General features: G+C 40.4%; 1 protein-coding gene across 4 annotated transcripts in view; it reads right to left on the bottom strand.

The window, feature by feature from the left end:
- Nucleotides 1-10968, bottom strand: part of LOC129360181 (slit homolog 1 protein-like) — a 95751-nt gene extending 84783 nt beyond the window's left edge. For all 4 annotated transcript variants that reach the window (XM_055030308.1, XM_055030310.1, XM_055030309.1 and 1 more), the window contains exon 1: nucleotides 10310-10968. In XM_055030308.1, coding sequence (XP_054886283.1) covers nucleotides 10310-10506 — 197 coding nt within the window. In that variant the 5' untranslated portion in view covers nucleotides 10507-10968. The remainder of the gene's footprint in view (nucleotides 1-10309) is intronic.
- Nucleotides 10969-12232: the final 1264 nt, after the last annotated feature.

Raw genomic sequence — 12232 nt, 5'->3', positions numbered from 1 at the left:
TACAAATATTTGTATATTTATCTTACAGGAGTTCTTATTCTTGCATTTAGATCTTATTCTAACTGTAAGAACACACTGAGTTTACTTCATCAGTGCTTACCTGTATATTTATTTTGCAGCTAAACAGAAGCAAACTTAGCTAAACTCAGACAAATATATCAAAGGAAAAATGTGCTATTTATTAGCGATATAATTCATCACTGCTGTTTTTCCAAATCAAAGGGAGTCAAGCAATATGTTTTGGCATCACAGTAAAGGCATGTCAACGTTTTTTGTAGACACGTTTGTTTGTTTTTTTTTACAGTAAATCTTGACAGATTTTCCATGAAAGTACCACATTACTTTAAAGCCTTAAAATTATTAGCTATCATCCCAAATTCCAATAGCAAAGGATTTCCACCTTCAACTGATTCACTCAAATCCATTCCATCCTCTGAAAACCTCTGGCAGTAAGAATTCCCAATGCTGACACACTTCCTGGGAAGAAATTGGATTTATGACATCACTATCCTAATCCCTCTTCATCTTCCATGCCAGGCTGATTGATGCTGGTGAATATATCCTGGTGCAACTTCCCTCGGGTGGACACAGGGCAGATTTGCTCCACTACTATAGATCTCTATAATTCAAAGGAGGCTCTGAGCGCTGCTACAGTACTGAAAAACTCATTAGGTTTATTTGTGCCAGCTGCTGGGAGTCCTGTGCAGAGCTTGGTTTTGGACCTGTTTCGAATTGAGCTGTGCTACACGAAATAAAAGAAGGTACAAGCAAACAGAGGTAGAATAGACTAATGTGCGATGCTTTCACACGGCAACTGGAAAATACACAAGGTCTGTTTTACGGGGTCACTGAGTACACATCAGCTTCTTATGCAGTGCTTTTAACTGCGCAAAGCTGTGCTCAGTTAAAGGTAATTAGCACACAGTCAATTAGCAGACTAATTAAGATCCACATCATTAGAATCTTAAAAAAAAAACTACTCCAGCAATGTTTTTTTTTTTTTAGATTTTAGACTTTCACATACAATGACAAAAAAAAAGATGCATCTTAAAATTAAATAAGACTAAACTTTTTATTTTTGGTCAACACGTTTTTTCTATTTGCTAAATAGAAAAAGGTAATGCAAGTAATGCACTTGCAAATAATTTGCAAGTTTAATAAAACATTGTCATTGTTTATATTTTTTAAATTCTTGAGATTATATACATTGACTACATTGAGAGCACTATTCCTTTAGACAATTTGGAAATTCCCAGCTAAGGACGTTGTCGTTTTGTATGCTTCTGATTCATAATTCATTAAATTTAATTGGATGTGCCTGAAAGGAGAAAGATATTTTTTTGCCTTCAGAAAAACCAACACCACTGTTCCACATCTTGCTCACTAATAAAAGGTCACATTCTTTTTCTATGATTCACAAAGGTGTGTTTCTTAAGCTGTTATTTGCTTTGCTTTCCGCCTCAAAATAAGTCCTTGAAACTTTCTCTGTCTTTAAGGTCGAAGTTATTTCAGGCTCTGAGCAAGGCCAACAAGTGAAGATTTTGTTTTGCTGCCACATCCTTCTCTAATATCACATCTAACTGTTACATTCAGGTGCTCAGATTTTTCTAAGCTGTCATTCTGCTGTGAACACCACAAGACCATTTGTCCCAAACAGCTTTAGCCTAGCAGGAAACACAGAAACCCACTGATTGAGGAATGGTGGCATGGCGCTTTCCAAACTCCATGCTGTGGAAGCAATCTGATAACGAGAACCCTGAGGCTGTACAACCTAAAACACGGATGCCCATTAATCACAGCTACAGACTGATATCGCTGTTTGAGCAGCAGACCGGCAACCGTGCTCCCCAGATCAATGAACAGGCGGAAGAGCTGCAAACAAGGAAAACATTTTTCCTCCTGCAGATTGTGCAACATATGGAGGTGACAGCCATGAAACACACAGGTGGGCAGGGAGCAGGGAAGCGATATAGTCACAGAGACACGGAAAGAAGACAGAGCAACTCTGACACGGTTGTTAACTGTCTGAAAGTGACGGTGTGTAGCAGTGTGGTAGAGTGTTGCGAATAACCAGGGAGAGCTGCAGGAAGCTGACAGACTGTCTGGGAAATGTCAGCAGAGGGATGAAGTCTCTCAAGAGCTGGTGGAGACTGTGGCCCACATATCAGCTGAGCAGACATGCTTTGGAACCAGTGGGCTCTATCTGATATCGCCATACGGTGCCTTGCAGAAGTATTCACACCCCCCCAAACCTTTTCAAACCTTTTCACATCACTGCTATTGTGAACACACGCTTGAGTTTATTTCATATTCTTTTTAGGATTTTATGTTATGGACATGAAAGTTCATACCTGTGAAATGAAAGGAAAAAGACATTAAATAAAAATATAAAAAGTTTTTACTCTGACACCCCAAAATATAACCGTTGGAAATCTTCTGATTTGTGATAAGAGACTACACAGTCTCAGCATAATACCAATGTTCTGTGAAGAGCTTGGTATTTAGAGAACAGTAATGAGCCATCAGCAACACGAAGACCAAGGAACACCATTGGCCGGACAGGGGAAAAGATGTGGCGGAAAATTTTAAAAAATATATGGAACAACTTAATTTCCAAAAAGTCACAACTATCCATCCAAACAGATCTGCTGGGTGAAGACATTAATAATTAGAGCAGCTGTTAAGGGGCCACGGTAAATCTGCTGGAGTTTAAAATATCAACACCTCAAATGGAAAAAATTGCTAATAAGACAACTATTAGTTGTGGACTTCCCAAATTTGGGCTTTATGAAGGGTTTGTTAAGAAAAGGTAAAAAAGTGTCCCAATTTATAGATTACAACAATAAGCCATGTAGGGGACACGGAAGACATATAAAAGAAAATGTTCTGGTCAGATGTAACAAAAATTGAACTTTTTGACCCACTGCAAATCACCATGAACACAATACACCTATGACTGTGGTACTGGTAGTACCATTCTGTGGGGTTGCTTTTCTTTAGCAGGGGCAGGGACACTTGTCAGAGTTTGACCCAATTTGAAATATTTCAAATTGGGTCAGAAGTTTACATTTCTTCAGGGTAATGACCTAAAGGGCATAGACAGAAATACAATTAAATAGTTTAACAAAAAATGTTCATGTATTAGACTGTCCCAGACATAAATCCAACTGAGAATTGAACTTAAACTAATTGCAAAGAACAATAGGCTAAAATTTAAGTTTACATTTTCAATTGTTTGTATTGGATTTTATCAAGCATCAGCAATAAAGGGAGCCAATTACAAAAGCAGGACACCTATTGACATTTTTATTTCAAAAGTATTTTGTAAACCATCTTTTTCTTTCTACTTGGCAACTATGTAGTGCTTTCTTTTGGTCTATCACATAAAATCCCAACAAAATTCAGTGAAGTGTGTGGTTATAACTTTATGTGAAAGAAAGCAAGAAAGAGAGGAAGAAAGAAGGAGAGAAAGAAGCAACCACAGTGACCACACTGTTTTACCTTACTGGAACACTTCTATCCACACCAAGAGGTCAAATTTCTCCTTAGCTTGAGCAAAAAAACATCTCTCTCCATTGACATGTGGTTTTCAGACAAGCAGTTAATGCCGTCAACTGTACATTTTTACTGTGTGTTGGCATGTGTGTGTCGATAATTATATAAGCGCACTTGTGTGTGCAGTGACTGTCTGAGTGTGTTTTCCTCGCTTCTGGGCTCCTCAAGGGCTATTTACAGTTTTCATTCTGCTCAGTCAGGCCTCAGGAGCAAGATTACTGATAGGAAAGTTAAACATCAAGTAGATCGCTCACAGACAGAGCCCACAGAAACACACACACACACTTTTCTTTCTCACAGCCCCAATCACTGTGGAGTCTTCTCCATGCTGCAGAGGCCTTCTCTCTGTATAAACACTGAACGGCAAAAGCGCAGGGCAGTATGGGAAACATAAAAATTCATGGAGCAAAAAAAATCAACAAGAAATGGGAATCAACTGAACCAGTGTAGGTGAAAGGCAAAAGACGAGCGTAACAGAGGAACACTGATCAAACACTTTTGGGTTAAAGGGAATCAATTAAACATCTGTTCCTATATTGGTGGTGCTACAGGGGGGAAGAACACACACATGCAAGGAACTGCAGCAGAGGCCAGGACTGAAGGGCCTTTCATGATTTATGTTGGATCTGTAGTTTGTTCAGCAACAGACTCGGAGGTTCTGTTGTGGGTTTTCATTTTGTATGAAGGCATGTAGGCTATATGAATGCACACTTTTGACTATGGACGGGGATTATGTGGATAAAAAAACATCTGCGTTCTGCCACATCTGTTACATTTCATATAAAGCAAACAGAGAACTGAGAAAACGTTTGCCTCACAAATGTTCATTGACAACTGGTAATTTGATTTATGTTGGCTCTGAGCCAGAGTATTTCTGTTGGTCCCTTTGAATAGAGAGCGTTTGGGTCTCACCCCCCACAGAGGCCACTGACACCAGCATTCCACCTGCTCTGCACAGAGCACAGCTCAGCTGCCGGTAGATCCAGATCCAGTTTGGAGAATAAGTTCATTTAAGCATCAGAAAACAAAGACAAGCTGATCGCTATTCAACGCTGGATGGTCATCGTTGTTGACATTTTGAGGTGGAGGTTCGGTGGAGTAACAATCAGCAGTCAAAGCTAAAGTGGTTTGAAAGTGAAAAGCTAAAAGCAAGACACAATGTCTTGCACAGTGGATTCCAGAAACGGTAAACAACTCAAATAACAAATTATACATTGTTATTCAATTAGCCTAAATTCAGATTTTTTTTTTCAGTTTGTCACACTTAAAAATCTGGTGACATGAATCAGAAACATTTCAGGTTAATCTCAGATTCACATACTCTGTTTCTAATCAGCAAAGACTCAGCATTACCAAGTTCTTCATAGTGGAAGCTGTTACTGCACAAAGAAGACAAATGTTAGCTATCTTAGCATCAATCTTGCACTGGACTGTAAAGATATGTGTGTTGGAAACTAACACACAGGTTTAAACATGTTTCAAATGGTCTGGCTTAAACTTACCATATCTGTGATACAAAAGTAAAGTGGGTTAAAATCTGACTAACAGTTGTGGCTTGAAGTAGGAGCTTTCAACCTGACAGTTAGCTGCGATGTTTTAGAAGAAAATCTTCCTGATTCTTGAAACAGAAATCAAACTGACTTCTGTGTGTGAGTTAAATAAAAACTGCCCCACAAAACCCCACTCCAAAATATCCAATGCATTTAGCCATAAACAATTTGATAATGATGATATGTATTTGATTTTGAACATATAATAACAATAATAGTGCACAGAAATACATGTCATAATTTAAATTTACACAGTACTAAAAATACCAAATTCATTTGGAATGCAGCCAAAAATAAAGTTGATTTAAACACAGGCGATTTGACTAGTGCGATATGTAGATTACAACGACATATCTATCCACTCTATCATCTGAGTGTTCACTGATGCATACTTTAGCACACATACATTCTACCTAGTCTCCTTCACTCTTGAGCTTATTGCCATTTAGTTTGTGGGGTTGCAAGCAATGCGATTCTCCTGAGAAAAGCATAAAGCAAGCTAGGTGGGTTCTCAGAAATTCCCTTCTTTATAGTCTGCTGAAAAGCCGAAACTCTCAGGCAAAGCAAAGCAATCCCACATGTGCTCCCCGATGTGCAAAAGCACATACATCATTCTGTATATATGCATGCCAGTCAAGCAGATTTTTTTGCAAAAAGTATATACATGCTGGACTTGAAAGGCGATTTTTGGCAACACTTGCGCACTCTGTTGATAAGGTAATTTCTCAAGTCTCCTGGGTGCCATCAAACAGATCCATAGAGAAGCTGTACTCATCTGGAAAGCAGGCCAGAGGGTGTGTGTGGACACACACCAGCTGGCTTTGATGCTTAGCGGTCAGCCATCGCTCTGCTTAGACAAGCAACACTCTGGCTGCACATGTAATGTTAAGTGTAGAAAGGTGAGTACGTGCTTGGGTCAAATGGAAAATAAAAACAGTAGAGTCGCAGAGGATGAACCCTGACCTGGAAATGCTACCTGAATATTGACTCCGTATTTTCACAAGCAGGAAAGAAAAAAAAGCTTACAAAAGCATTTTATGAAGCAAGTCAGGGAAACCGAGAAGCTGAGGAGCTCACAGCTGTGCTGGAAAGCCCGTAAATTGAACTGATTCAGTCCCAGGCCTGTAATTTCACTACAATCCACTGTGCATTGACATTCTCTGTGCGATCTTCATTCCAGGCATTCTTCCTCCTCACTGGATTGTCAGCAACGAGAATGGATAAATTAGGCTGTGAAACTGGGCCTGAATTAAATTCAGTCCTCCTGGGGCAGGACCCTTCTTGCCCTCCATAATAAATACCATAATCCTTTTTATTCATTTATGAGCTTTGTGGTGAGCTACAATACTACTTACCACTCTGCTGCTTAGCACTCCTTTCATAAGTGATTACCTCCTTTATTCTTACTCACCTCATTTCTTTTCTCTTCACCATAGCCAGAGCTGGCAGGCATTGGTGGGCAGGCTATATTCAGCCACGTCACAGTAAATTATGGATCAGATGCCCGGTGAGCTGTCAGTTACTCTGGCTATGTGCTTTTTGCCAGAAACGCTGCAGGCAAAACCTGGCACAAGCTCCCACCTCCAAAGCCTTAAAGCTATCAAAGCCATCAAGCCCCTCAACCAGCACTAACCCCCATGTGTTATCATCTAGTATTACTTATTCGCGGCACGCAGGCATGTAAAACATATGGAGGCACATGCTCAAGTTTATGAATAAACAAAAGTGAATACATGCATGTGGTGCACAGCCTCCATTGCCTCTATTCTGGATGAGCTCCAAGACACCCTCTGATCTCAGTACAAGGTATTTTCTGGCTCATAATAATGTTGTTGTTTTTCACATGAAAGCATCCAGACTTACTAACGTGATCTACTCCTGTCGTTCTCCTCATTAAGACATGAGACGAACATTTAAGATGAGCAGCTGGACTGTTAATTTGATATCTGTGGAACAAAGAGCTGCGAGCGACTCACTTTAATCAGCGTTACAAATTTCCCTTTGTTTGAGTCAGATTTCAGGGTGATGATCAAATTAATGTGATATTTGTCAGAATCAATCATTTAAAAGGCTAATTGTAAAAGAGACAGAAAAAGGCGAGATAAAAATGGCAAAATGATGGAAAACGGAGGCAGAGGGGACAAAGAGGCTATTAGCCAATATTCGGCAAAGAATGATTATAACACATGGAGCTCACAGTCTCATTACAGGCTCTGGTCTGAGGAGCACAGGGGTCAGACCTGATCCAAACACACACTGACAAGTGTAAATGGGATTTTGCTGTCTGTCTCCGCAGCCTCCGTGCCCACAGTGGACCCCACAGGGACGTACACCTTTCAGAAAAAAAAAGGAGAAAACGCTACAGCTCTTTAAAACAAATACTACGCTTGTTCTCACACACACATTCAGGAATAAAGCAGCCTAATAAACTCAACTGCATTTTTGTGTATTTTTACTTAGTTTCCAAACACATTTGTCTTAAGGCTACAGCATGGAACTTTTATAAACAATATGTTTTTTAGTTATTACAACTGTTCCCATGTTGTGACAGTATAGTATAATCTGCCTCCTCCCTGTGGTCCTACAGCCAACTGCAGAAATGCACCATCTGATCAACCAATCAAAGCCAGGAAGAAGGAGTTAGTAGTGTCAGTCACACTCGTGCAAGCTACAGTTTAAATATATATTTTTCAATTATACTACTGCTACTTTACAGTACAATATATTAATATAGTATAATATATTCAGAACTCTAGAATGTTCTATTGTTTGGTGAGAATAAAATCACAAACATCATAAGGATGCTATTTGTTACAACACAAAGCAAAGCATAATTGTAAGATGATGAAAAAATCTATTTTTGTATTTAAAAACATATTTTGAAAGTGCATTTTTTGCTTCGCTACTGCTACAAGATTTTCCTCCAGCACAGCCCTGTATCATCTCCATTCATCTTCTCATCAACTTTAGTCAGTTTTCCTTTCTGAAGGAAAGCAAGCGTGACATTGCTGCCACCATTTTTCATCAGTTTCCACCACAAATAGCTGTTAACATGGAGGCCAAAGAACTAAACTTCAACTCATCTGACTAGACAGCCTTCATCCAGGACTGCAGTGTCCCCAACATGCCAGACTACGAATGGGGCGGCATATGACATCCTTACTGCAACTCTTTAATTATGGCCAGATTTGAGGAGCGCATGAGTAGCAGCTGTCTCTTACACAAATTCATCGCACCTGAGCTGAGGATCTCTGTAGCTCCTCCATAGTTTCTATGGGGCCCTGATCAATCTTCTCCCTCAACAGACTCTCATTCTAGACAATCACAAAAACCTTTTCAGTTTTTCAGATGAAGGACTGAATAGCACTCCATGAGATGCTCAAAGCTAGAGATACTGCTTTAACTCTGTTTTATTTTATTTTTTATTTTTTTTACACCTGGCCTGTCTTGTGTTCTTGCTCTCTGAGATGCCGTTTGTTCATTAACGTTCTGCAACAAACATCTGAGACCTTCACAGAGCATCTGCTTTTTTACCGGATCTAAAACACACACAACTGGGCTTTTTCCAATAGTGACTTCTAAAGATAAATAGACAGACTGAGTTTTGTTTCAGCATAAGCATGACTGAATTTGAATTGACGCCACATTTTTTTTTTGTAAAACATTTAGAACCATGCTCCTTTGTACTTACATTTCACATTTTGGGCAATTAAGTGCCCAAAATGTGAACAAGTTCAAGTGATGTGAGCACTTTCGCTCACCTTTGACCACGATGTCAGCTACAAATTGTCGCTCACTTATTCACATATTTTCAAAAAGAAAAAAATACCCATAAATCTGGAACTGCACATGGGAGCATCATGTGTGGCCAATGGGGCTGTGTTGATTCGTCCGCTCCTCTTGATTAATCACCCGACACAAAAGCTCACACAGAGACCAGTTTCTATTGTTGAACAGAACTTCTAAGCAGTAAGCAGCATCCCTATACATTAAGAAAATCCACCCGTGAAAAGAAGAAAGGCAGTGACCTCGAAATATATTAGATAACTGTTATGCAGAATATGATTAGAGCGCAACCTCCCGAGTGTTGAACACAATTCAAACATGACCTACAAACGCACAAGCAACTTTTAACACAGAAATGCTCTTTGAGTGAAAGCACGGGGAACATTTCCAGTGTGAATGGCCATTTATCTAAAAGGAAGTCACAAAATGAACACGCTTCCTCTGTGGTTCACTATTAAACCAATTTGTGGATGTATGCAACTTGCATGGGGGTAGAAAAAGAGGGGTGTTCTTGGAAATTAAATGTGGAAAGCATGAAATATGCAGCCAGCTCCCACCATGCCATCACTGATGCCTCTGACACTGGCTTTCCCTGCTCTGTTCCCCACCGCATGTTTTATTCACGGCTGATATTCTTAAAGCTGAAACTGAACAATCTATTTCCCCCCACTTTGTGCTCCCTCTGATTTTGCAGATGAATATTTCAGAGAAATGTCAGAGAAGATGGAGAAACACCCCTCTGCAGGGCTGGCGCCCGACTCACGTCTTTACAGCTTAGGTGAACCTCGCGCAGGACTCACTTAAGCGGCAGATTTGCTTAATTTTCTGCATGATTTAACAATTCGGGGAGCGAGCGTTCAGATGCATGACAGGGCCAGAGAGTGAGAGCAGGAGTGGACAGCGCACAAGTGGAGAAAAGTGAAAAGACGAGAAAGGTAGATAAGGACAGAGCAAGAAAAGCCAGCAGGACGACTGAGAAACTAACAGAACCTTTAAATGAACTTAAGTCGTTAAACTTGACTCTGGAAGCAATTAAAAAGTGGAGAAAAAGTCTGAATTTCTTCTTAGTTGAGATTGAAAAGCAAGTAACACCATATGAAACCAACAGATAAAATATCAGACATGTAGAAAAAAAATGTAGTAAATAAACAAGACAGGAGCACATCTGCTCCTGCTTTTTCCAGACTCTGATGTCTATTTATACCTGACTGGAATGCCAGTGAGTGACTGGCTCCCCTGATTGGCACATTCACACATGCACTCACACACAGCATGCACAGGCAGGGCTATTGTTCTGTTTCCATCTAAAGAAACCCATGTGCACTACAATAACACAGCCGTAGTGGAAACAATGGGAAGACAGAACACAGCCTGCAGATACACACATTACAAGGGAAGGAAGTAAAGATGGCACTCACAGTCTCTCAGTGTTGCGGGGAATACTCCTTGGCATAGTTTTGAGACCCAGTCCATGGCAGTCCACTGTGGTGCCGCTGCAGGTACAAAGTGCCGGGCAGGCGTTGGCATTGCCCACCACCAGGGCAGAGAGCATCAGCAGCCACATCCACTGCCTGGGCTGCTTACCCATGCTTGATTCAAAACCCCCAGCGGGCATGTTCAAAGCCTCTTCTTCCTTTTTTTTTTTTTTACTTCTTTCTATCCAGCTTTTTTGATTTTCACCCTCCTTTGGCTTCCACAAGTCCTGCCACACCTTACAAGTCAGCTGAAATAATTTTATTTAACAGGAAAGTATGAATAGAAACAAAAAAATAGAAAAATCTCCTACACAAATCCTACAGTTGTGGTGATGCAGCTTTGATATCCACTATAGTTTGCCCATGTAAAAAGGAGACGTTTTCCTTCTTTCTTTTCTTCTTGCAAACTCCTGTGCTGTTTCGTCTTTGTGGAGTTGGTGTGCTCTGGTCGGCATGCGTCTGTCCTCCTCTTACTTAGTCCTGCTCTGCTCCGCTTGCCTGAAGAGAGAGGGAATAGGGAAAGAGCAGAAAGGAAAAAAGGCAGTCTCTCTCTCTCTTTATCTCTCTCCCTTTTACACACACACACACACACACACCAGTCATCCATCACAAGGGTCTACAAATAGCAGAACCCCCGACTCCACCCCTACCCCTCCTGTTCACCCTCACTTCTCTCCCTCCTCATACAATCCCCCCACCCCCTCCAACGCAACCCTGTCTGAACTCACACTCATTCCTAAGATCCCTCTTTCATTCCCTTGACTCTCTTCACAATATAAATCTACTCCAACTATCTTCCTCTTTTCAGCTACTTCTCACACACTTACCCGACTCATTCTTGTGTCTCAGTTTTGCCTCCAGCCAAACCCCACAGAGAGGGAGACAGACAGAGAGTCCTAACCTGCATGACACTACAAAGCCTCTGCCCGGAGCGAGAGAATCCACATGGGATGGGAAGAATCAACACCCCGGTCCAGAGAGGTAGAAAAAAAATACTGAATAAATAATCAACAAGTACAGTGTCTTTGAAAAGTAATCATACTTTTGCACATCTTTGTCACACGGCAGCAACTTACATCAGGATCCTTCACAGGGATTTTCAGGTGGAGGCAAAATAACGTGTTTTTTTTAATTATCTGTCCCTCTAAAAAGTCCTTTCTGCATTTACTCTTAGTTAAAATCTAGCACAAAGAACCATCTTTATGCTTGAGACATAAAGTCGGTGTACAGACGACACCCAGTTAGTGAATGAAATATTTTTTTAATGAGTAAATCTGGCCTCAGAGGTTTGTTATAAAACATCAGTAAACAAAAAGCATTGTCTAGACCAAGAAACACAGCAGGATAAAGATAAAGATCCAGAGAAATTGAAAGCAGGTTATGTGGTAAAACATGGCTGTGGGAATTATTTTCATCAACAGGGAGAGGGAAGCCAGCCAGAGAAAATGGATAGAGCCAAATCCAGATTTGAGACTCCTTACAGTGTTAGGCAAGTTTATACGTGTAATGGTTCAGAGATCTCCAACTCCAGTCCTGAAGAGTGAAGCTTCTGTAACTCTTAAAGGTATCCCTTTTCTAACATAACTAAAAAATGCCTTTGTAGAAGTTGATGACATGCTGAGAATGTAGTTCAGCAATTTATTGGTTTGTTGGAGCAAGTTGTAAGATGGAGACTGGAGTCAGAGACCCAAAACCATATTTATGTGTTATTGTTGTATCAGTGTCCAGAACCAAATTCAATTGAGAATTGTGACAGAACTTATCAACTGATGTTCAGAAGTGCTCTGCATCTAATCTGACTGAGCTTAAGCTATTTCAAAATGGGTGTTAATACTTTTTTGTGTCTTCACTTGTGTATGAGGGGAA

This window comes from Poeciliopsis prolifica, unplaced genomic scaffold, assembly GCF_027474105.1.
Source record: "Poeciliopsis prolifica strain line A6 unplaced genomic scaffold, Auburn_PproV2 SCAFFOLD005, whole genome shotgun sequence".
Classification (NCBI taxonomy): Eukaryota; Metazoa; Chordata; class Actinopteri; order Cyprinodontiformes; family Poeciliidae; genus Poeciliopsis; species Poeciliopsis prolifica.
Note: the sequence above shows the minus strand (reverse complement) of the source record. Positions and strands in the feature narration are given on the sequence as shown.